This window comes from Vitis vinifera, chromosome 5 (assembly GCF_030704535.1).
Source record: "Vitis vinifera cultivar Pinot Noir 40024 chromosome 5, ASM3070453v1".
Taxonomy (NCBI): Eukaryota; Viridiplantae; Streptophyta; class Magnoliopsida; order Vitales; family Vitaceae; genus Vitis; species Vitis vinifera.
The window spans coordinates 26,180,388-26,205,269 of NC_081809.1; the positions used below are offsets into that span (position 1 = coordinate 26,180,388).

The window sequence follows — 24,882 nt, forward strand, 5'->3', positions numbered from 1 at the left end:
CCATGAGAGTAATAAGTGAAAATGCCAAAGGAAAAATGAAATTCCAAAGGAATGGGATTATATGTATTTACAAAAAATTAAGAGAAAAATATTATGATGCATGAAAACAAAAGGTAAGGGAGGAATGAAAACATACTTTTCTATGCAAAACGACAAGAAGAAAAAAAATAAAAATAATTGGGCATTAAAAGTAGATACCAAAATCTATTGCACAGTGTCGATTAGGGCGCCACAACGCGCTCCCATGGGGCGTGAGACTAAAAAAAACCCCATGAATCTCCAAGCCAAAAGTTCAATCAGTGGCTTTCAGAGATTTTGAGTGATGACAAGCCAAAATCACCACTTTTCAACACAGTGAAGATGTGAAAAATACCCTTTCTTTAATTCTTTTCTCTCTTATTAGATTTTGTTTCATTTTTATTCTTTCATCTTCATGGCCACATCACCACTGCAAGAGTACAAGTAAATAATGGAAACAGCTCATCTTTACCTGTGGATGCAAGAATAAATTTCTTTTTCCAAATCCCAATGGCCAGAAAAAATGCCTGTCTGTGTTGTCTGTCAGAAGTTTTTTTTTGACTTGTTTTGGACTGATGCCCTTCCGTCTTCCTCCCTTTCATCCTCTCCGTACTCCACACATCGCCAAGACTCCATCATCAATCCCATCTTTTTCACCTCACTTTCCTGAAGCAGTGATAGTGTAATGGTTGGGTTAATGGTTTGTTGCTGTTGGAGGTGTGAACTACCATTCCATTTGGTCTCAGCCTCAACTACCCTGTGGCTGTAATGTAGTGTCACTGCGATAACATTCTGTTTGGGTTTTGGGTTTGGGATTTGATCTGGTCTTCAACTAACTCAAAGCTCAATAATTCTCTTTGGTGTTGAGTGACAATCAAAGGAGAGTTTCAGTGGTTGCTATGTCTCTCTTGCTTACACTTCAGACAACTCAAGACACTTGAAGTTGCTTGAAAACACTGGAGTCGAACACAGTTCTACCATGCCTACAATTTTTTTCTTTGTTTTTCTGTTTTGTTTGTCAACCGATTTACGTCCAGCTGCCGCGGCTGACTATCACCTGCAGACGCGGCGGATTCTTCATCAACCCTTGTTTCCTCTCAATTCGTTTCCCCCAACTCCGTCGCCAGCGTCTTCCCCTCAAGCACATCCTCAGCAGCAACCTAAGTTTCCGTTCTCATCCTCATCTTCGAATAAGCAGCCATTTTTTCCCGCGTACGCATCTCCGCCCCCGCCTCCGTCTTCGACGGCTTTGGCCACATTTCCAGCGAATATTTCCTCCCTTATTTTCCCGCAGTCGTCTTCCCGGAAGGGGGTTTCGCCGAAGCTAGTGGCTATAGCGGTGGGGGTGTCGCTTGCCGCCGTCGCGCTCATCGCCATCGCTGCCGTATTGCTCTACCACCGTCGCCAGCCTAAAAGAAAAGACCCGAGATCCGACAGCCTCCGCCTATACCCGGCTAACACCGCCGTCTCCGACGGCATCCAGCACCACAAACAGCCGCGCAGCAGCATCTCAGGCACGAGCTCCGAGTTCCTCTACCTTGGTACGCTGGTAAACTCTCGCGGCGTCGACGACGATGCCGCAGCAAACTCCAGCAATGCCGGAACAAAACGGAGCGCGTCGGCCTCGCCGCCGTACCAGAAGCTCAGTTCGCCGGAACTCCGCCCTCTTCCGCCGCTTCCACGGCAGAACTTCCGGCATAGCTTCAGAAACGCCGACGTGGGCTCCTTTGGTGACGACGACGAGGACGAAGAGTTCTTTTCTCCGAGAGGGTCTTCCAGTCCAGTGGGCGCCGGATCGAGTTCCCGAAGAACGTTCCCGATGGTAGAAGCCGAGAATTATCGAAGCAGAAGCGTGGATTCTAGAACTCCATCGTACCCATCTTCTAACTCAGCTTCTCCGACGAGCTCTACTTCCAATAGCCCTTCTCCGCCATTGAATTCAAGTCCCGAAATCTCAAAATCGAAATTGCCCGTTTCCAACAGTGCTTCCCCTCCATTGAATTCGAGTCCCGAAGTCTCGAAACCAAAATCCCCCACTGCCACCATCAACTTCCCTGCTCCTCCACCGCTGCGACCTCCCCCGCCGCTGCCACGGCGTTCAAGGACCCCCTCGCCGCCATCAGAGACAGAAGAATTGGGGCAAAGAATTTCGGATGTTTCTGGAGGATCTCCACAAAAATTTGAGGCTGTATCCACTGAAATTCCCATTGCCAAGCCACCACCACCGCCGCCTCCACCTCCCCCACCGCGATTTTGGGAAATTCCGGCGGACCCAACGCCTATTCACGAACCGAATTTCGGGCCACCGGCTCTTGTACCGCCTTCAAGGCCAGTGGTGTTCCAAAACCCGGGACTGGAAGCCCCATCTGAACAGCCTCAGGGCATTGAAGCTCTTGAAAGGAATGGCGAAACCCCGAAACCGAAGCTGAAACCCTTGCATTGGGACAAGGTCAGAGCGAGCTCAGATCGAGCAATGGTGTGGGATCAGATGAAATCAAGCTCTTTTCAGTAAGCCATTTATCTGGATTTGGGTTTTTGTGTGTTTTAAGGTTCAATAATTAGCTTTTTGTCATAGACTGAAAAATGATTCTCATATTTTATATGCTTGGTGTAGTCAATTATGGAGTCTTGTTCTGTTTGCAGATTGAATGAGGAAATGATCGAGACATTGTTTATGGTGAATGCTTCAAATTTGACTCCAAAGGATAATTTGCGGCGACAGATTCTTCCAACCCCGAATCAGGAGAATCGGGTTCTTGATCCAAAAAAGTCTCAGAACATCGCAATTTTGTTGAGGGCACTTAATGTGACCATTGATGAAGTCTGTGAAGCCCTTTTGGAAGGTAACTAATCTTTTTGTAAGCTTGTAAAAAGTAGTTCCAATAATGTTTATTCTGTGCTCCGTATTCATCGACAATGAATCTTGCTTTCGGTGGATGAGCTGCATGCATTATTTCAAGTTTGTTTGTTAGCATATATATTATTTGTGCCTTCAAGCTGGCTCACTAGGGCACGATGAGCTGACACACACTGTAGTATTGTTTGCCGTAAAATGTTTGAAAACCGTCACGAGGTTCCAGACATTACGAACTCGGGTTAAGGTTATGATTGGTCATATATGTTTTTTCTAGAATTTGTATCTTTGCCTTGACTAGGTTTGACATATGACTTAGTCCTGGTATTATGATTTCCAAGGGCAGAAGATAGGAAAGAAGTCGATATGTTTTTTTATGCTCTTTTATTCTTCTCCTCTTGATTGTAAGAATTGGGATGAGATAAACTTGGCTAAAAATAAGGGCAGTGCTGATGATTCCATGGTGTGATGCGATGAAGGTGGGTGATACCCGAAAACGCCTTCCACTGCCATCAGCTCTCCTGTGATCATCATATGGAATTGGGCGTCCTAATGCCAGTTACACAGCACCCAAACAATGGCATTGCTTTAGATTTGGAGCAACTGTGTTTTTTGTCAGGGTTTTGTTGTTTGGGTTTTATGTGATTGGGATGGTTAGAATTTCTACTTGTTGGCAAGAAATTGAAAGTTTTACTTGAATTTGCTTGACAGTATATTTTGCATGTTCCAATGCCATTAGTATATGCTCTATACCATACTTAATTCAGCATTTGTGTTGATTTTCCGGGGCTTTTACAAGTGATAATAATCTCTCTCTCTCTCTCTCTCTCTCACACACACACACACACACACACACACACACACAGAGCCCTTGCTTGTTACGAGTTTTACCAAACCATTACTATCCCTGAAAATTTTCCATTTTCTACCTGCAAACAGGCAATACAGACACACTGGGAACAGAGCTTCTTGAAAGTCTGCTAAAGATGGCTCCAACAAAAGAGGAAGAATGTAAACTGAAAGAATTTAAAGATGAGTCACCGTTCAAGTTAGGTCCTGCTGAAAGATTTCTAAGGGCTGTGCTTGACATACCCTTTGCATTTAAAAGGGTTGATGCAATGCTTTACATAGCCAATTTTGATTCAGAAGTCGAGTATCTCAAAAGGTCTTTTGACACTCTAGAGGTAAAACTTTTCACCCCTGCATTTCTTTTTTATTTTTGCTTATACTATCTGTGCTTTTAGGATTTTCTATTCGTTTAAACATCTCTTGAGCCTCTGCGCATCACCATTCTATCTTCTCTGGTTCTTTTCTGCTCATCCTTTCACCTACCTCGCATACAGACTTAACCGTTTCTTAACTGAATACTGGTAGTTAATACATTCTGCATGCCCAAGTAACCTGAGGTGCTATTGTTGTGCTTCTTACAAAATAATCCAACATAAAAGGGAGGGATTAAAATTGTTTAAATAGTTCTTGTAGGCACCAATATGTTGTGTGTTGGTTATAATTGGTGTTTATGAACATGATTGAGAGATGGATAAATGATATAAAGTGTTGATAGCCATTTAAATTTTCTTCATTCTTGCAGGCTGCTTGCGAAGAACTGAGGAACAGCAGAATGTTCTTGAAGCTTCTTGAAGCTGTACTCAAGACTGGGAACCGAATGAATGTTGGGACCAACCGTGGCGATGCACATGCCTTCAAGCTCGACACGCTCCTCAAGCTTGTTGATATTAAGGGCACTGATGGGAAAACCACCCTTCTGCATTTTGTTGTACAGGAAATCATCAGGGCTGAAGGTTCTCGGCTGGCTGGTGCCAACCAGAAAACAATGGATGAAGTGACCCAGCAATCTGCTTTCCGGGATGATGTTGAATTTAGGAAGCTTGGCCTGCAAGTTGTTGCTGGGTTGAGTGGTGAGCTCACCAGCGTAAAGAAGGCTGCTGCCATGGATTCAGATGTGCTTAGTAATGAAGTTGCAAAACTTGCTAGAGGGATCACAAAAATCGGGGAAGTTGCAAGATTAAATGAAGAGATAGCACTGAAAGAGAGTAGCCGGAAATTCTGTGAGTCAATGAATGGGTTCTTAAAGAAGGCAGAGGAGGAGATTATAAAGATTCAAGCCCAAGAGAGTGCTGCACTCACCCTTGTCAAAGAAATAACTGAATATTTCCATGGGAACTCAGCTAAGGAAGAAGCTCACCCATTCAGAATTTTCATGGTGGTAAGGGATTTTCTTTCTATTCTTGATCAGGTTTGCAAGGAAGTTGGGAAAATCAACGAGCGAACCATAGTCAGTTCAGCTCGCCAATTTCCTATGCCTCTAAATCCAAGCACGCCACCAATTTTTCCTGGGTTCAACCAGAGGCCGCAATATGGTTCGTCTGATGATGAAAGCTCATCCTCGTCTTAGCACTTGATGCTTTCAGGAACAGAAGCTGGTGCTGGCAACAAAGGGACTTTTTGGTAATGTGCTTGCATTTGCCATTTTTTGTTTCTCTTGTACTTATATATAAATCCACGTAGAAGATTTTGGTATTGTTTCATCTTACATCTGTAATATACGAAGGGAGGGAATCAGAATTGTCAGGAAACAATAACGAAGTATTACTGGAATAGTTGGAACTATCTTGTAAATCTCTTAGGAACTGAATCTAAGGATTGTTATTCAGTAATAGAATCTTTTGAGTTTATGCTCCAACTTGTCCTCTATCTACAAAGCCTGCAACATGTCTCTGGAATTCAACATTTTCCTCAGACATGGTCTTTGTTGCAGAAGAGTGATCTTGTTGTAATATTCATTCCCAATTATAGATGAGTCATAATATGCATTTTCAGTATAAAATATATATCAGTTTCTGCTTTGTGCATAACAATTTGCCAGGATTTCTAGAAGATAGTCGTAAAGATGTTCCATACTGGAGCTGGAAGTTTACTTTTTCTGGGTTCTTCAATGGAACTCTGTAGGTCTAGGCTTCTCTTCCGCTTATCTTTTATTATATGATGACTCAGTTCCTGGTCTGAACTAGTTCTGGGTTCTCAGCATCCATACGTTTGAGCACCCGCCGTGCCTCCTCTTCTGTAGCAGGAACAACACTCCTAATTTTCAATCCATCCTTCATTGCCTCTGGCCGGGCAGTGAATGTGAAGTAGAAAGTGTTTGATACCTATTCAAAATTGCAGAAACATAACAAAGGCGAATAAGCAAACTCAGGTACTCTGGCATTCAAGTCTCTAATCTCTAGTCTTTGCGGTTTAAGCTTTTAGAAAAAAGTTGGTAGTTTAAGGTAACTCAAGATCGCTAGAGTTGAAGCTCTGATTTCTAGTCTTTGCCTTGTTTGGTTCTGTATATCCTAAGGTGTAAATGCATCCTAGAATACACAATGTATAAAAACAGGATGAAATAAAGCTTCGAAAAACAGAATAATCTTATCTCACTTTCCATTTGACATGCTGGGTATGAATATCCTTTGTTTTAACTGTTGATTGTATTGTGTTCTTTCCCTGATACTCACCTCACTTGACCTGAGCTCGGGCCTTGTAACATGAGCTACAACTTCTACATTGATCAATGGTCGAGTTGGGTTCTCGAGTTCAGTATACAGAACACAAGACTTGAGACGAAGGAAATTTCCAACATCCACCTGCGCCAACAAGAAATAGCAAACCAATTGAAGTGTAGTTACCTTTACCTAGAAAAATTTAGGCTCAGCTCAAGGATTAAGCAATCGATACGGTTACTCCATTTTTAGGAGAATTTGATACCAGTTTTAGGGTGGGTACTCACAGGCTTCAAGAAATCAACATGATCAGCTTCTACGAAGAGCGGCGCAGCACCTGCGAAGGCATAAGTTGTTGAGAAAGCCAGCTCTAATGCTTTTCTCATCAAAAATCCACCAAAAATCCGACCATGGATGTTCCTCTGCTGTGGCTGGCAAATGATGGTGTACTCGAGGCGAGTATCCCTGATAAGAATGCTGTCTCTATCAGCCAAAGCGGGCATGTCGCAGAAGACCCGTCCTTCAGCCAGTAATGCTTCGAGCCGGTCAGCCTCCCTATCCTCGAGTCCCCTCATGTTTTCTCCTCTCTTCTTTTTCCTCATCTGATTCCGGTCTTCTGCTTCTCTCCAGAGCAGTTTTTCTTGTTGGGTTTCTGGGGAGATCTGGTTAATGGGAGCTGATTTTCCTGTCTTGGAGTCACGAGCCACAAATGTGAAGTTTGCTGTTAAGGCTAGTGAGTCTGAGGGATCAGAGGCCTCTGCAAATGAAGTTTATACCAATCAATCATCAGGCATGTGGAGAAAATGAACATAAATTGACATTTTAAAGGATAGATTTACCTGAGACCTCCCACTAATCAGAGTTTTGATTCTATATTGAGTAATGAATTCTTCTAAAAGTTTAGGATTATTAAGATTTGAGCTCATATGCATCCACATTATGTGAAAAACACTTAAAAACCCGAGAGTTACTTTTTTGAAAGCTTAAGGTATTAAGATTTGAGTTCATGATGTATGTCACGTCCTAACAAATATGCAGCGTGTTAATTAGCGTTTTGGTTTCTTATTAAAGACGATGTAGAAGCAACAGAACTCCCATTCAAATTATTGACATTTTGAAAGAAAAACAACTGAAGTTCAACCAAGTATGTCAAATTACCTGGTGTTGGTTGAATCACCTCTAATCTTATCTCCATGGATGACCTTCCAACCCATGTTACAGCACCAACTATTTTCAGATCAGTGTCAACCCGGATGGGTTTCTTGAGCACCATCCTGTCGACAGAAGCTGTGACCAGTAAGAAGGGCATTGCTGCGCCCTTGTCGTTGCTGCAGTGCTGGTGCAAAGCGTACAAATGAATTATGAGATGGAAAATTTTCCAGTCAACAATGAACGCTTTGAGGTCGATTCAAGTTGGGACACAAGCATTGAAGTAAGACAATGCTTATACCTTCAACTCCCATTAATCAAAATATTTTCGGGTTCATATTTTTCTAACACAAAATATCTTATCTACATTAACCTAATCTTAACAAAATCGCATTGAGTGAAGGCTCAATTTGGCCACCATGGCTGGAGTAAAGTGAGAGCTCCTGAAGAGAAACAACACAACCTTCTTGTAGCCTTATAGGAGATTGATATCCGCCAAAATCAAACCCCATCTCTCAAACCCCAGTTCAATTCCTTCCCACATCAATCCTGATTCTATAATTCAGGAAATCCAGGAAGTGTAAATTCAATAAAGCACAAGAAAACCAATAGAGAGAGGACCTTAAAGGAGATTGTTCCAGCAAGAGCATCAAGATCTTCAAGCAACTTCCCAGACCTGATCTCATTCCAAGGGTTCCTGTATTGCTCTCTGAGTATGTAATCAGATGAAAATTTATATATAATACTGGTCCGGCTCTGCGCTGGGGTTTTGGGCACTAATTCACTCTCTGAAGCGGCATCACTTGGAAGCTCTTGAGATTTCTCAAAGATGCTGGATCTTGCTTCCCATAAAGCATTGGTCACAGGTGAATGATACATCCCAGGCCACAAACTAATGGGTTTTCGGATCAAAGAACCAGCATCGATGGATGGAGAGCTCTCAAATGGGGAAGCAACAGTGGAAACAACAGGAATTGCATTGGGAGGAGGTGGTTCAATGGAAGAGGGGTCTGATCTTACAGATGAGAAAGGCCTTCTGTGAGTGAACTGATGATGTGGGGTTGGTTGATTTGGAGAAATGGGGAAGTGGGTATTGGAAGGAGATAGGGTGAGGAGGTGGAAGGAAGAAAGTGTGTGGAGTGATGGAGTGTTGATGGAGAGGTTTGAAGTGGAGAAAAAAATGGAGGAGGAGGTGGTGAGTCTGAAGAAGAGATGGTGGGACAAAGGTCCTCTGATGATTGGTTTCATGATTCAACTGAATCTTGAGTCTTGAGGGAAGAAGATGAAAAAGCTCTGGTTTGCTACCAGCTACAAGGTCCAATTTTACATATTTTGATACAAAATATTAATGACGTAAAAAATTAATGAAAACACTTAAAAATATATATATATATATATATATATATATATATTTAAAATTATATAAAAAATAAAAATAAATATTTTAAAGCTACTTCTTTCAAAAATATATATATATATAATTTATCTTATTTAATAATAATAATTTCTACATCCATAAAAACTATAAATTTTATAAACATATATTCATTAAATTGTATTATATATCATTTTATAATAATGATATATAATACAATGTGATAAGGGATTAGAGCATTAAACAAAGAATACAAATATAAATAAAATTTAAAAAAAATATTAATTATACCATTATTTTTAATTTGAATTATAATAAATGAGAATATTTTTATTTAAGCTATTAGCATACAATAAAATTTATAGTATTAAACAGAAGTAGAAATATACGAGGTGTTGAGACATGGATACAAAATAATAAAAAAGCTGTCGGTGGACGTGGCAGAATCTAATTGGTGGTACCTTTTGCCTTACAAGCAGGGGTTAAATACGTCATTTAGACTTTAACTAAGAGGGAGGTGTTGTGGCTTAAGCCTTGTAGGGTTCAATTTGGAGAACGCAAGAGAAGGAACTTCACATCGGTTCTTCTTCAGGTATTTCCCGCTTAATTTCTTGTATACTAATAGTCTCTAATTCTTGCCAAAGATCTCTTCTCTTCCGCACTGATCTGGGGATTTTCTTCCCTTTCCTTTTATGTTTGTTTCGACCTTTCTTCTTCTTCTTCTTCTTCTTCTTCTTCTTTTTAATGGTTTTGGATGATGCATTCAGCTGTTTTTGTTAGTCTTATTAATCCAGAATTGGGTTTTGGGTATAAATTTAATCTTTTCTATTATTTCTACAATTCTTGTTTAATTTCTAGGTTCAAATTTTTTTTTTCTGGGTCTGTAGTCTTATGGAGTTATTTCTTGAGAAAGAGCTGATGTGATTAGAGTTTGCTGAAAAGTTAGTTCATTGTGGATTATCTCTAATGGGTTCAAGTTTTTATTTGGCATTTGGCTTGGATGTTTGAAACTGATGAAGTGTTTGAACCGCTGTTATTATTCTTCATACACAATTGGGTATTGGGCCTTTAGGGTTTAAATTGAATTACTTTTTTAGGGTTTATGCAAGTATGAAAACATCAGAAATTTTGAATTTTGGATTTTAGGGAAATATTGGAAATATCAAATTTTGGAAAAATATTTGGTGGGACAGATTTTTTTTTCTTTTTGACAAAGGATAAAACATTGATAATACATATATTAAATTATTATTATTTAGAAAAAGAAGAAGAAATGAATGTATGTATGATATGGTGATATTAGATGATAAAAGAAATGTATACTAATATCAATATCATGAAATAAAGTTTACATGATCATCCATAAGTATTTTGATTTTTTTCCCCTGGCCTATCATGAATAGCGATTTCTTTTTGTTTGTTGATTACATGAAATGCACGATTTTTACAAAAATGGGATTGCTGAAACATATTGGTACTCTGTTTGTATATTTGTTCATTGATGCTTACATTTATCGAGTTTTAATATTCCAATAAAAGTGACACATTTTTTCGATCAGGTAAAGGGGGTACATAGTTTGAAAGGAAGATATGAGTACAGGAGGAGAGAAAGGGTCTGCAACCACAAAAACTCCAGCAGATTTCCTCAAGTCAATTCGTGGGCGACCTGTTGTTGTTAAGCTTAACTCTGGTGTGGATTATCGTGGTAAGAGTTTTTGTTCTTTCTTTTGCATTGCTTTTAATTGTATGTTTCAATAACTTTGGTAATAGTTGGAATTGTGAATGAAGATTTTTCAAGTTGGCTTGATTTGCATTCTATATTTTATTGAAAATTTTGATTTCAATCTAATAATTTTCTCATACATTATGGATGTGGTTGTCACATTTCAAATGGAGTTGGTACATAGAACTGGGAATGAAGATTTTTTGAGTTGCCTTGAGTTGCATTCTATATTTTATCAAAAATTTTGATTTCAATCTGACAATTTTCTCATACGTTATGGATGTGGTTGTCACATTTCAAATGGAGATGGGCTTCCTGTGTACCTTAGTGTATAGTTTCTCTGTCGTTATCTATAATGTCTTTTTGCTTGCTTATCAAAAGGAAAAAGATTCTAATGGAATTGGGGCTGCTGGATGTGGCAACCCTCCAAAAACTAGAGAATAAATGTGAATTTTGTGTGTTTGTTCGTGAAAGTTCAGTGTGGACATCATATAAAATGTAGAATGAAATATTTGATATGATACGTTTTATACGTAAATGATTCATTTCAATGATCTGGATCACATATCAACTATGTCGGTTGTGATGGGTGAATAATAGAATGAGCCCCAAAAGTGGGGGCAGCCCATATGCAACAACCATGAAATATCTGAAGGATGGTCTTTCATTTTGTACCGACCCAGCTGGCTACTGTAACAAAGAATTCATAAAATATTTTTAAGCTGCTATTCTTTTCTGTTGAAACTGTCTCAAGACGGTATCTTACAATAACAATATAACACATACTTTGATTCTTTTAATGGTAGCTGTTGGAATCTTAAGAAAATTTAATTCAACTTTTGGTTAAAAATATTGTTGTATTGTTGATTGAATGTAATTTGGTGGGAAACGAAGATTCTAAAAATGACCTTTTGTTTTCCTTTGAGGCCCCATAAGAAAAATCTTCTCTCTGGTACTTAGGACTAGTGACATGTTATGTGTTTTAGAGCTTTTGTACCATTTTTTACAAAATTCATAATATCCTTTGCTTAAGTATCTTCAAACCCAATTTTTCTTCTTCTTGTTTTTGTGCCTTAAGAGGAGGATTTGCCTTATTTTTCTGTGAGGCTTAGTGACTCTTTATGTTTTCGCACCCATATTGCTATGATCCATGTAATAAATTAGTTGTGAAGATTTAGTGTCTCTTTGTGGTTTCTACATCCATATTGTTATGGTTCATGGAAGAAATTAGTTATAATGGAACGTGCTTAAGGTTCTTTTTCATGTTTGGTTGGATAGGGGAATTTTTAGTATCCATATTCTGTAAAAGGCATGCTTAAAGCACGCCTAGGCTTAAGGCTCAACTACTCCCTAATTATATAGCACCTTGTTGGAGAAGTGTGCCTCGTCTACATCATTTTTTCTTTCTTAACGCTTCATAGTCATAGAGAAAATTTTCACATAATCCTAGTTAGTTTGCATAATATATGGTGGTATCAAGGTTTTAGATGGGATATTTTTGTCTTTTGTTTTAAGGGGCCTTCTCATTTTTCTCCCCTTAATTGGATGGCTCTGCATGAGCTGTTGGAGTCCTGTTATTTATTTATTTTGATAGGCAAATTTAGTGTTGTATTAATAAAGCGCCTATCAAAAAAGGGGTGCTGCCTACATACATAGGAAGTATACAGAAATGTTGAAGTTCTTTTATATTGCTTCATCATGCTCCTTTTGGTGCTCCTTGTATACGTCCTATGTATTCTTATGTGCCTTTTTCTATTACTATTATAGACATATCTATCTTAGCCTATCAAAAAAAAAAAAAAAACAGCTTCATCATGCTGTTTTTTTTGTTTTTTTTTTCTGTTGCTAAATATCTTCTCCAAGTTGGTGTAATTGCTAATTTAGTAGTATCTAGTTTCTAGTTTCCAATCCAAAAAAAAAAAACAAAAGGATTAAGGCTTGTTTGGGAACTATTCTTGAAAACATAAAGAACATAAATGATTTTCTAACTTAAAAAAATACATTTGCCAATATTTGTCCGAGAACAATTTTTGAAAATTTGGTCTTGAAAATATAAGGAATATTTTGAAAACTTTTGTTTTGTATATTAGTGCACAGTACCTTCACGAAGAATAAGTTGAGAAAAACAATTTTTCATATTTGAATTTTTAAAGAGAAGCTTGTTTTTGAAAACAATTGAAATTTTTTTTCAAAAGTTATTTTTTTTGAGAATTGTACTTGAAAATATTGTAAAACATGCTCTTACTTTCTATTTTGAAAGGGTCCTCTCTTAGGAAATAGTATTGATAATTCTAATTGGGGTCAAACATTTTGTGCACCATTTTTATGAATTCTCATATAAGATATGAGTTTCTTTCAGAAGCTCATTTTCCCATCACATTAACCACTTGGTTTGTGCAGCTGATAAATCTCCTCTAAAGGGAAGTATAATTGATTGCCTTGATATAAATTACTCAATAATGTGTTGCCCAAATGTTGATTAATTATTGGTTTGTAATTTTCTTGTTGCTGTTGTAATGTATAGGATATGATTTTATAATTTCCTCATAGCATGAAAATTTGGAAATGTTGAATTGTTGCAATTATTAACTGTATATGTTGATTCCCCTCATAGTCTCATATAAAGCACACGAATGATGAGCCATTTTTATTTAATTAACAATTATAGTGATAAAGGAAAGGGTTCTACAAGAGTTCTACTAGTATGTGTAGTATAATATTATATCTATGTGTGTATATATATTTTTTGATAGACAAATCATAAGCCAAAGGAACAACACACCAAAGTATATAGGGCCTATACAATAGGTGCCAAAAAGGCACATTCAAAAAGAGGGGAGACAGAAAAACAACTTCCCTCCTTTAGCGAGAGACAACCAATCAACAAAATCAATCAAGGGTATCTTCTAGCTTATCTTCAGTCATATCTTTTTTCCTAGCCTTATCAAGCCAATCAACTTCAGTTCTCTTCTCTCCTGCTAATTTCATTTGGAAATCAAAATCCTCATCAAAGGTTAAGACCTTTCCTTGGTTAATGGCCAACAAGAAGGTTAATACCAATGACATGCTCTAAATGAGAAGACCTTTTAAAACCCTTGGTCCAGATTGTTGCACTCTATGTATGGGTGGTAAAGAAGTGATGTGTCACTTTTTATCACTGTTTGGTGACTATGGAGTTATGAAATAAGCTTTTTAGATTGATCAACTTGGTTTGGGTTCCTTTTAGAAGTGAATGTGACATGTTGACCATTTCTTTTAGGGGGTTAGGGAGCACAAATAAGGGCAACATCCTATGGAAAATCACTTGTCATATTTTGATTTGGATAGTATGGTGGAAAAGAAAAGCAAGGATTTTTAAGGATGAGTGGAGGATAATTGAAACTTTATGGGACCTCATCTATTTCTTCTTTTTTTAGGCATCTACTACTATAACTATCAAGGGAATTTCTCTCAACTTTATTCAACTTGATTGGATTTTGATACATATTTTAGAAGTGTCAAAATAGTAATGTTGAGACATTTTGATGTCTTTTGGTTCTTTTTTCTTTTTTCTTTTCCTTTGTATTTATCCAGGTTTGTAATTAGGGAAGGATTTCTCATCCTTCTCAGTTTTACTTTGTCAATGAAAATACTTTTGCTTCTGATAATATATATAATCTATATCCATGTACAGCTTCACTTACAAAAATAATAACTAAGAAAAGAACTTTTTAGGGCATGATCTAGTTGCTCCTCATTATTCAATGACCTTCAATCCCTTTGTTTTGACATAGTACAAAAAATGCATGAGGAAACCACTCTCCAAACTTTCTTAAGTCTTTTGCTCCATACCACCCTAAATGAGTCTCTTTGATCGTCGGAGATTGCACCCAAGAAACACCAACCGGTGAAAAGCAACTGCTAAATGACCCTTGTCTTGGTGGAATGAAAAGTATGTGAATCATGTGATCAATGGATTCTGTGTGTGCTTATATATTTCTTTACCTATAAAAGGAAAAAAAAAAAAAAAAGAGTAAAAGAAAAAGAGAAAGTGTTATATTATAAAAATCTGTATTGATATCTAGCCAGATCCTTGTCATGTCTGTCTCTTGCCATATCAGTAATTGTCCTGTTGGTGTATTGATGTTGTATGAACACAGAGCACCATGTCTTGTGTTTTGTATTCATGCTAGTATAGACTCTCTCTTTAAAAAGTAGTCTATCTCTCTTTAGAAAAATCTTTATAAGCCTGATTCCTAAAATTTTGCAATCGAAATGTAGGGTGTTCCTTGAAATTTGTTTTATTGAGTGATGAGGACATAACAGCAAGGTTGGAGTGCTACCCTAAAAGTTGTTCAATGTAACTGGTCTAGGGACCTCAGGTTTTGGAGAATTTGGCGATTTTTTAAATTTAGGCAAACATGGTTTTCAGTGTAAAATCAGGGTATGACAAAGGGAGAATATTCCTATAGCACTTAGAAGTGCAGGAGGATTATGGAGTATTCCTGATGAAGATGGTAATCATCAATGTTGCTTGGACTTGGATATGGGTACATATTTTAAGAGTTAGATCCTTAAAAATATGAAATTTAGGATACAAGGAAATAGATAAAATAAGATCCAAAATTTAGGTACGGATACAAGGAAATGACAAGATTTAAAAAGAACCCTATTAGAAATCAATTTAAAAAAGTTATATTCGATAAAACCTTTTATGTTTTTTTTTTTCCTTTTATCAGCTATGTAGCTTGACACTTAAATGCTGGGTGAAGTTGGAGAGTCCAGGTATGGCTGTGTGAAAATGGTTGTACTTCCACTACTAATCATTAACTGAGGAATCTAGTCTACCTACTACATGTAGCTAAATGTGCACTATGTTTACAATTTTGGTGTCTTTCGGGAAAAGAAAGTTCGTTGTAGCTTTGCTTTGACCCACAAAACCCTTGTTTCATAATGGTATATAATATACTGGCTAAGCTAGTTTCATTCTTCTTATACAGGTATTCTAGCTTGTCTTGACGGATATATGAACATAGCAATGGAGCAAACAGAAGAGTACGTCAATGGGCAGCTAAAAAACAAATATGGCGATGCTTTTATCCGTGGAAATAATGGTAAATATCAAATGACACCTCTATTTATTCGATATTCTACTTAACAATGAAAATGGACTGACATTGACAGGTTTAATTCTTTTCCTTTGATGCAGTTCTGTACATTAGTACATCCAAGAGGACCCTGGCTGAGGGCGCTTAGCTTTCAATTCTTCCCAGAAACAAGATCATCTGCTATCATGCTATTTATGAGTATAACTTCATGTAGATTAAGAGGGGTTTAGCCTCTGAGTACTGGGTTAATACAATTTCAATCTATCCGAGAACTGAGTCATGTAATGAGCCATTAAAACGAGTACTTGATTTGAAGATTAATGCATTAATTTTTAACTGGAACCGTTATTATGATATTGTTAGTGAAGTGGACGAAATTAGCGCTTGAGCAGCACTGTCGAGTACCCTTCTACTCGGGTGCCCATGTGCGTGACAAAATGAGAATCCATGTGCTCGATGAAAAGGATCTCTTTTGCCTATAATGTTAGACAAAGCCCCTCCTAGAATAAGACACACGGTGCGAAAAACCAGTATATAAAAAAAGAAGCTTCCAAAACTGAGTTTTCAGTTTTTGGGCACCAACGGTGAGCATGTTAGTAAGGAGCCCAACAGCTCAAAGTTGCCACTATTCAGCTGCCTCTATCCAAAGAAAAAGGTCTTTATTTGATTCTTTATTTTTGTTACAATATCCATTTTCTAATAGGAGCCGGTGCAGCGATACAGGCAGATTGTTATGAACGTAATGAAGTGAATTGAGGGTGTCATAGTAAACCTGAGCTGCGAGCTGGGAATGGCCCCAGTGAATTCTTCACTGCTATCACTTTGCTAACCAATAGTTTCCATTTTGTCTCGTCTTTCTTACTCTGTTGCTGCATCTTTTCCTTGAAATGCCTACAATTTGAGACACAGTTTATAATGTTAGGATGGTAATGAGACATTTTTTTTTTTGGATACTCATAATGTTAAAAATTACTTTTTATAAAAATGAACAATAAAAGTTTATAACATTTATTTATTTATACATTATATTCATTGTAACATAGTTAAAAATAAAATAAAATAAAAAATATGTTAAAATTTTTTTGGGAAGAGGATAAGAATGTGTAAATAATCGGAATTCAATATGATGGCGCTAATCTGTAGCTTACCTACAGAGAGGGACCTTGCAACAATCAGGTTCACTGCACATCCGGGAGTGCAGTTCAAGAAGCTGCCACATGCGCTTGCAGTGAACACATCCGCCGGGGACTCGGGTCTTGCAGCTGGAGAAATGGCGGACTAAAGTCTCAAGCCCTTTGCAGGCTGGGAAGCCACAAGCAACCTGGCTTCCTTTCAGTACCTTGTCACGAGGCCCAATCGTCCTGCATCCGTCTCTGCATATGTGAAGGAGGGCCTCCATGGCCTCGTGCAGTTGCAAGTACACCTTTTTCTCTTCTATCTTCTTCAATCTCTCCTCTTTCCTCTGAAATGAAGAGCTGATATTATCATACTAAGACCCCAGTTTCAAAATTTTGAACCAATTCCAAATAAAGAAGAGGAACCGCCTTACGGAATCAGCTTCAACAACTGCCTCCAGCAGCTCTTGTTCAAGTGCAGGATCTACACGCTTCATTACTTTCCATCCTTGGGTTGAAGATATAGTTTTGAAATCCTTCACAATCATGCGGGTGCAGATGAGGGAAAGACGGGGTGCATCACACTTCCTAGCTAACTGAAGCACATCTATGAGGTTTTCAGGTGTCATCCATCCTTGCTCCAGATGGTGTGCACAAAGCCTTTTCAGAGATGGAACTGAATAGGAGTGTGATAAAACCAACAAGTGGAGAACAAATTTCTTCATTTCTTCCTCTTCAAAGCTGCATCACAGCATCAAAAGGATACAAATTTTAGGACTCTAATACTAGGATGGATAAACAGAAAACTGACTAGGAACCTGGGAACAATGACACACAAGGCTACATCAGTACAGGAAGATAAAATCAATCCTCTTTTCAGCAGGATATGGTTTTCTTATAACAGGATAGAGTTTGACCCTGTTTATGTTAAGGTTAAGACCTCCTCGGAAATTGTTCTTGAAAAAAAATTTCCAACTCAGAAAACACGTTCAGCGAACTTTTGATTTTGTGACAACTTATTCTAAAAATATGTTTGTTTTTTAGAACAAATTTTAAGTGTTTTTAGTTGTTTTTTTGTAGAGTGTTCTAACCAACAATTAAAAATATGAAGAATTTTTTGAAAACTTTTGCACTGTTCATAAATATGTAATGCCTTCATGGAGAAACAGATGAAAAAACTGTTTTTCATGTTTGATTTCCCAAACAGAATTTTATTCCAAAAAACAATTAAGAACTATTTTTGAAAACATTCCCAAACTGGTCCTAAGCTTACAAGTATTTCTAGTATTATCTAACTCTAAAGGGTCATATCAATATAAAAATGGCATGTTGCATGTGAAGCCTCCAACACTCTTTTAACAGTTTTTCCCCAAGGTTTCCAAGATCTAGCTGATTGAAAGAACAATCTGTATGTACTGTGTCTGGATGGGATTACCTTGAAGTTTATTGCCATCATTAAATCATATATGTGCTTCAAAACAATCAAAGTAATGATCTAATTTGCCACTGGGCCATACTCACCTCACTAAGCAATTTAAGAGGGTTGAATATATGGAAAAAGAGACTTCCAACATACCTGGATGAGTAAAGGAACCGAATAAAAGCATATGCAGCTTCACAAGGTACCCCAGGAATCTTAATGTATCTTATTCCCTTCTTAACTTTTGATAGCTGTAGAAAATTCCCCAGTACTGGTGATGCTACACCCTACATAAATGAAAGTTATAGCTGATAATCTTTTCAGAACCACAAATTTCATTGTTGTTTAACTTCAAAGACAACAATTCCAAATAGATTTGTTAAAAAGCAATGGGATTTTCATGTTGTCATGTTATGATTTCATCAGTCTTTGTTTAAAAATTTGTTTTAATACATAAACCTGTAAAAGCATGCAACCATTTAGTTTGTCCTACCAGGTAGTTTAAAACGAAGATTTAAAACAATATAGAAGCTGCATCCTATAATCAACATAGTCAACTCAAATTAGACAAAAAGCTTATAACCGAAACTTTGATTTACCCACCAGAACACAAGAATGAGCTGGAATAATAGGGCCATCTTCTGTGATAATATGAATATCTGCTCCATATCCGTCCTTAAAGAGCTTGTCCCATGTATCTTTTGTTTCTCTTGGGACAGAACTACAGTTCGCAAGCCTTTTGGGATAACTTGTTTTCGTATAGGTTTTACCAGGGAGTGGAGGTGGTTTGGGGATGTTACTGTTATTGCACACAGACGAGTTGGAAACTTCCAGCACTGGTAAAAAATTGGCTGGACTTGTTTCTTCTATGGCTATATTGAATGATCCACTGAAGGATTCACCAGTTGAGCATGGTAAGGAAGAAACAAGATCTGGTGAAGCCATCAACTGTAGCTATTGATGTCAATTTGAAATAAATTATTGCTGAACTGCACAGAAAAGAAAAAGAAAGTTAAAAGTTAATAATCAATATAAAGAAAATATTGGGCATTAGTAATCTGCTGTGCATGTGCCAGAAACTAGATATATAGATAATCTGATACAGGTATCTCATGGTTGCATCAAAAACTAAAACCTCCTTTCCCAAGGTACTTTGGACAAATAACAGAGAATCAGACAAGAAAACTTAATGTTTTCAAACAGGAAAAGAATCTGAAGAATAATCCTTCTCAATAACCCATAGACCTAGCCACTCATGTTGGGTCAGAGGAAAAATTCCTTACTTTTCTTTCTGTTTGGTTCTTGGAAGATATGACGGAATCAGAAACAGAAGTTCTACAAGTATTTCATAAAGGAAGTCATTTACTCCTTTTTAATCACGTCTTCCCCACTTGTTTCCTTAAAAGAACTAAATGGATTCTTACGGGTATAAAATTTCTTCCATGTCCAATGGAATCAATTTTCACAACCTCAAACATTCTACAAGGAATATGCAAGAGGCCCTAGACCCGTCATATCATAAAAGAGATCCACAAAGATAACAAATGGATTGATAGATCACGCGGCCGTGCACATAACTTTATATGTCAATGGATGGATATACCATGTGTTTACATTACAGAATTTTTCTTTACTAGATTCAGTTTGATATTAAAAAAGACCTGGTCTTTAAATTACAATTAAGAAATAGCATAACAAACAGATCATAGGCCAAAAGTGAATAAAAGGACAGAATCTAGACTAAACCCATTCTTAAATGTGCCATCTCCATTAAACAAACAAAGGATCAACTTTTTTAAATATGTTCAAAGCACTGAAGCACAATGAAAGCCTGACGGTACTTTCCAAATACTCCAACTTTTCAGTAAAAAATGAAAAAGAAAATAGAAAGAATAGCAAGCTTTTCATATAAGATGGCAAATACTGATGCCATCCCATATTCACATTACTGGAAAAGAGCACAGTAGTTAATTAAATATAAAAAATAAACAGATTTTTTTCCCCATTTATTAAAAATAAAAATAAAAAACAAACTAACAAACATATTCGGATCCATGCAAATACCAATGCATTTTGCAGGTATTACCCAAAACTGATTACAATTCTGTTTGGTTGCTGAGAAAACATAGGAAAATAACCAAATCTAAAGAGTGTCCGAAATTGAATTCGATATATCATTCCAAGTTTTCTTTTCTCTTTTACTACACTTTTTCGAAAAGCAAATGACTAATACGCAACATATACACAAAGGAAATATAGATACCTTTGAATGAAGCTGCAAATCTCCCCAAAAAATTCGAGATTTGCCCGATCTTCCACAGATTGCAAAGGCAGATATACACCAACCGAGCTAAACAACCTGAAACAAAAAAGTTTAATTAAATAAAACATAAATAAAATATCACACGGTTTAGGCCAGTAATTTCAAAGAAATCACTACTCCAATAAAATCCTAAAAAACAAAAAAAAGAACTCTGATCAACATTGAATCAGATTGAATTGAACATCAACTCATGAAAAACCTTTTCTACCAAAAAAAAAAAAAAAGAGAGAGAGAGAGAGAAAGAAAGTTTCAGACGCAAAGTGGGAAAAAAATCCCAATATTTTTTTTTTTTAATTTTTTTTATTCGTTTTCCTCTGAACCAAACGGAGGCAAAACAAAATAAATTCCTACCAATCACCGTCAAAACTCAACACTGAAATCACATTGAAGTAAACATCCTAAACTCACGAAAAACGTTTTCCAATAAAAGAAAAAAGACCACAAATTTCAGACGCAAAGTTGAATAACATCTTTTCCGAGAAAACATTTTTCACGGCCAAACAAAATCAAACTCCGATCAATCACCTTCAAAACTAACACTGAAATCGCATTAACGCAGACATCCTAGACTCACGAAAAGCGTTTTCCAGAAAGAAAAAAAAAGTCCATAATTTACAGAGTCTAAGTAGAAAAACCTATATATAGCCTTTTTCCCGGGAAAATTTTTCACTTTCCACCGAAACAAACGGAAGCAAAACAGAAGCGGAGCTCGCATGGATCGCCGAACCGAATCGAACACTGTAAAAGCAGGAGAGAGAGAGAGAGATGAGACGACTAGAGTTACCTCGACCAGAGCCGTTGATTCGCACAACAAGATCATCAGAATGGTATAAATTCAGGTGATATCCGTACAAGCACTTTCTAGAGGGAGGAGAAATAAGAGAGAGAAGTAAAGCGCGACTCTGAAATTTATAGAGACTCTGAACTCCCAAACTCAACGTCTCATCTCTTGTTTATTGTATCGCGATAAATTGAAATGACCGCAACTCATCCCAGGGCATGTTTGGATTAAACTTTTTTATGGATTAATTATCCATAAAATTGCTTCTAATTTTAAAAAGCCTTATACAAAAATGAGAATAAAATTATTTTATTTTTATGAAAATTTGTTTAATTTTTCCATTTGAAATCATAATTCAATTTTAGCTTTAACTTATACAAAAAATTATTGTTGTGGTATTTTGTGTTTGAATTATATTTTGAAAATATTTTATAAAAAATAAAAATAATTTTGATAATTTAAAAAGAATTACTCGATTAAAAATGATGAAATAATTCTGAATTTATAAATCCAACCCTTCCCATTCTTTTATTTGAAAAATAATTTATTTATTTTACATAAATGTTATTTATTATTTCAAGCATTTACATGTAAATTTTTTTTTTTTAAAAAAAAAACTATTTTCTTTTTTAAAAAATAACGAGAATATTTTTTTTTATCTAAATGATGTCAAAAAAAATAATGAGTGGTTAAGTTTTTAAAATTAGGTTTTTAATGACTTTTTAAAAAATATAATTAAATAAAAAATTATTTCTTGAACACATTTGAAATACGAGCAAATATATCTGAAAATTGTGTTTGATTTTTAAAAGCTTTTCCAAGCCTTAAAAATATAGGGAAAAAACAGATATATGAAAAGATTCATTTTTTTTTTATATTATTTGGTAATGGGTTTATTTATTTATTTTAACAGATTTAAATATTTAATTTTCATTCTAATCTATTTTTTAAGTATAAAAAAAGAAAAATATATACTAATAAAAATAATATCCAACAATTAATTTGGAAAATTTAGTACTAGAAATTTTCGTATCTATAATTAAATGCCACATTTTTGTGCTATATTTAATGTCGTACTCTAAACACTGCTTCGAAGAGTTGACTAATATCATATATGAAAGAATCTGCTATATTTAATGGCTCAATCCAAAAGGTATGAATTTTTTTTTTCAAAATAAATTATATTTTGTGCATTTCCGGAAATAATATTAGCACTTAATTATTGTTTTTTAAATTAAATATTTTAATAATTTTTTATTGATTAATAATATTATGAAAAGATTCAAAATTAATTTAAATATGATTATTATGATCATTTATTTGAAATAACTTCTTATTTTTAATATTAATTGGCAAGAATGGTAGTCAAATCATTGGCTATGTTTTTCTTTAATTTTTAAAAATTGGTAAAAAAAACCCTTACTTGTTATCTAAAAATTGTTATTTATTCCACTTTATTTTTAAAAATTGTTTATGGAAAACACTAATAAAACAGTGTTAAGAATTTTTACAAACAATTTTTTATTTTTAAGGTAGAAAACCAAAACCGTTTCAAAATCATACAAAAATTATTATTTTTTTACTTACATAATAACAATCAATTAATCAAGTCGAACATATCTTAACATTTACCAATTAATCTTTACCGTTATATTTTCTTTTTAAAAATTTTGGGGGAAAAAGAAGAGAAAAATATAAAGTTTACAAATTTTTTCTCTTGTTTGGTTTATGAAAAAATTGAAAGGAAGAAAATTAAATAATTGAGAAGAAATTTTTTTTCTTTTCTTTTCTTACTTTTGTGCAGGGAAGACGAGGAAGAAAATATTTTAATATCTTTCTATTTTTTCTTAATATTTTTTAAATATGTTTTCATGACACCTAAACATTAAAAAAAATTATAAAATTATTTTTTTTCTTATTTAGTTTACCATGAAAAAAAATTAAAATTAGTAAGAAACTTATATATTTTAAAATTATTTAATCTTTGTATAAAAGAAGAAAAATAAGTTAAATGAATATTAAAAAGTGTGTAACGCCCAAGTTTTCTTTTTAAAGGGTAATTTAGGAAATTCTTAATAATGATATTAAATTAATTTAGGATTGACAAACCTGTAATTTTAGATAAATAGTAATGATTATTTCTCTTATATTTGTTAGGTGAAGAGTAGATTTTCAGGATTATTTTTCTCCAAAGTTTTTGAGGACTTCTTTTAAGGTAAGGGAAGTTAATGCAATATTTATAAAATTAAATTATTTTATATGTTATTTTGAATTGTGGAAAAGAAAATGATATTTTGTTACCATGCATGGATCAAACTGTTTTGCACTAAATATTATGTTGGAATATTTTGTTTTATTTATGACACAAAATATGGAAATATTATGTTGTGTAAATTTGAATATTTGAACAAAAACATCACTCTGGTTTATTTGGCCCTTGTCAACGGGATATAATAGTTGACTATTTGGCCCTGTCAACGGGATATAATAGTCGACCTTTACATTTCATGGTGGGAATGTAATTGATTTGGACCCCAACCTCAGGGGTTTGGTTAGAGGTTACTAGTACTAGTAGTGTTTGGTTCCGTCCACTAGGAATAATTTGAGGCTAGCCACCCATTTGAAAAGTCCCACCTAACTGGACATTTGATATTTGATAACCAGAGTAATGAAACTTAAATGGATTTGATTGAATTTTATGTGAAAGTATTTGAATTTGATATGAAAATGGTTGGTTGAAATTTGAATGTATTGGTATTTTTAAAACTTTGATATTTGATGAGAAAAAAAAATGATATCTCCTATTTGAAATGAAAATATTTGATCCATGAATTGCATTAATATTCTTTATTGGGCTGTGAGCTCATTCCCAATTGTTGAAAATTTTTCAGGTACTCTTAGTTCAGGTGAGGAGTGATGGCTAGGCTGAGGAATGGTCATCATTAGGATTTGACTTAGGATTTTATGTTGGATTTTGTTTAACTGTTAGTTATGTTTATTTGGATCCTTTGGTATTTGGAAGTTATTTGGATGTTGATCTTTCAAATTTTATGTTAGATCAAAGTTGAGTTTTGGAGATTTTGAAATTTGTTCTAGTACTTGAATTGTTTAAGTTTGCAAATATTCGGACAATGGATTTTGGATAGTAGATGTTTTAGTTTGGAAATTGAATTTTAAGGATTTTAGATTTTGTTCCGCTACTCTTAATAGGTATTTGGTAATTGGTAACATCTAGTTACAATATAATTGTTTGGGTCAGATTATACTTTAAGCCTTCGGGTTTGAGGTGTGAAATGACCGTCACGCCCTTGGAGTGGGTCTTGGGGCATGACAAAGTGTGTAAAAATAATTTATTAACTTTAAATGTATTTTTCATTTTTTTCTTATATTTTTACTTTGTATTTTTTTCTACTATTTTCCTTCAAGTTTTATAACAACTAAACAAAGGGTTGGCATTTTCTCTCCTTTTTACCTTATGCTATATGTCTAGATTAAGGAAGAAAAAAATTGTTAAGGAAAATAATTTTCCCAAAG

At 35.4% G+C, this 24,882-nt stretch overlaps 4 protein-coding genes across 6 annotated transcripts; 2 read left to right on the forward strand and 2 right to left on the reverse strand.

Moving 5' to 3' along the window:
* Window positions 1-391: 391 nt before the first annotated feature.
* On the forward strand, window positions 392-5,576 carry LOC100245626 (formin-like protein 1). Its single transcript, XM_002274965.5, has 4 exons — window positions 392-2,526; window positions 2,662-2,861; window positions 3,812-4,056; window positions 4,464-5,576. Exons 1-4 carry the CDS (start codon window positions 998-1,000, stop codon window positions 5,286-5,288), a joined length of 2,799 nt encoding a protein of 932 aa, XP_002275001.1. The 5' UTR covers window positions 392-997; the 3' UTR covers window positions 5,289-5,576.
* Window positions 5,577-5,690: 114 nt separating this feature from the next.
* On the reverse strand, window positions 5,691-8,850 carry LOC100267947 (acyl-coenzyme A thioesterase 2, chloroplastic). Its single transcript, XM_002274997.4, has 5 exons — window positions 8,146-8,850; window positions 7,534-7,711; window positions 6,663-7,132; window positions 6,391-6,519; window positions 5,691-6,042 (listed from the first exon to the last, which is right to left on the reverse strand). Exons 1-5 carry the CDS (start codon window positions 8,770-8,772, stop codon window positions 5,884-5,886), a joined length of 1,563 nt encoding a protein of 520 aa, XP_002275033.1. The 5' UTR covers window positions 8,773-8,850; the 3' UTR covers window positions 5,691-5,883.
* A 535-nt stretch (window positions 8,851-9,385) lies between these two features.
* LOC100259432 (sm-like protein LSM36B) lies at window positions 9,386-16,051 on the forward strand. The gene is made up of 4 exons (XM_002278376.5): window positions 9,386-9,491; window positions 10,459-10,604; window positions 15,602-15,715; window positions 15,811-16,051. Exons 2-4 carry the CDS (start codon window positions 10,490-10,492, stop codon window positions 15,855-15,857), a joined length of 276 nt encoding a protein of 91 aa, XP_002278412.1. The 5' UTR covers window positions 9,386-9,491; window positions 10,459-10,489; the 3' UTR covers window positions 15,858-16,051.
* Window positions 16,052-16,349: 298 nt separating this feature from the next.
* On the reverse strand, window positions 16,350-21,470 carry LOC100254312 (BTB/POZ and TAZ domain-containing protein 3). Of its 3 annotated transcripts, none has more exons than XM_019220221.2 (7): window positions 21,352-21,470; window positions 20,508-20,603; window positions 18,848-19,228; window positions 18,401-18,531; window positions 17,259-17,565; window positions 16,858-17,171; window positions 16,350-16,600 (listed from the first exon to the last, which is right to left on the reverse strand). In XM_019220221.2, the coding sequence occupies exons 3-7, from the start codon at window positions 19,187-19,189 to the stop codon at window positions 16,471-16,473; spliced, it is 1,224 nt and encodes a 407-aa protein (XP_019075766.1). In that variant the 5' UTR covers window positions 19,190-19,228; window positions 20,508-20,603; window positions 21,352-21,470; the 3' UTR covers window positions 16,350-16,470. The 3 variants fall into 3 exon arrangements, with proteins under 3 accessions (XP_019075766.1, XP_010650726.1, XP_010650727.1); XM_010652424.3 differs by having other exon boundaries at window positions 18,848-19,233; XM_010652425.3 differs by having other exon boundaries at window positions 18,848-19,233; window positions 21,203-21,440.
* Window positions 21,471-24,882: the final 3,412 nt, after the last annotated feature.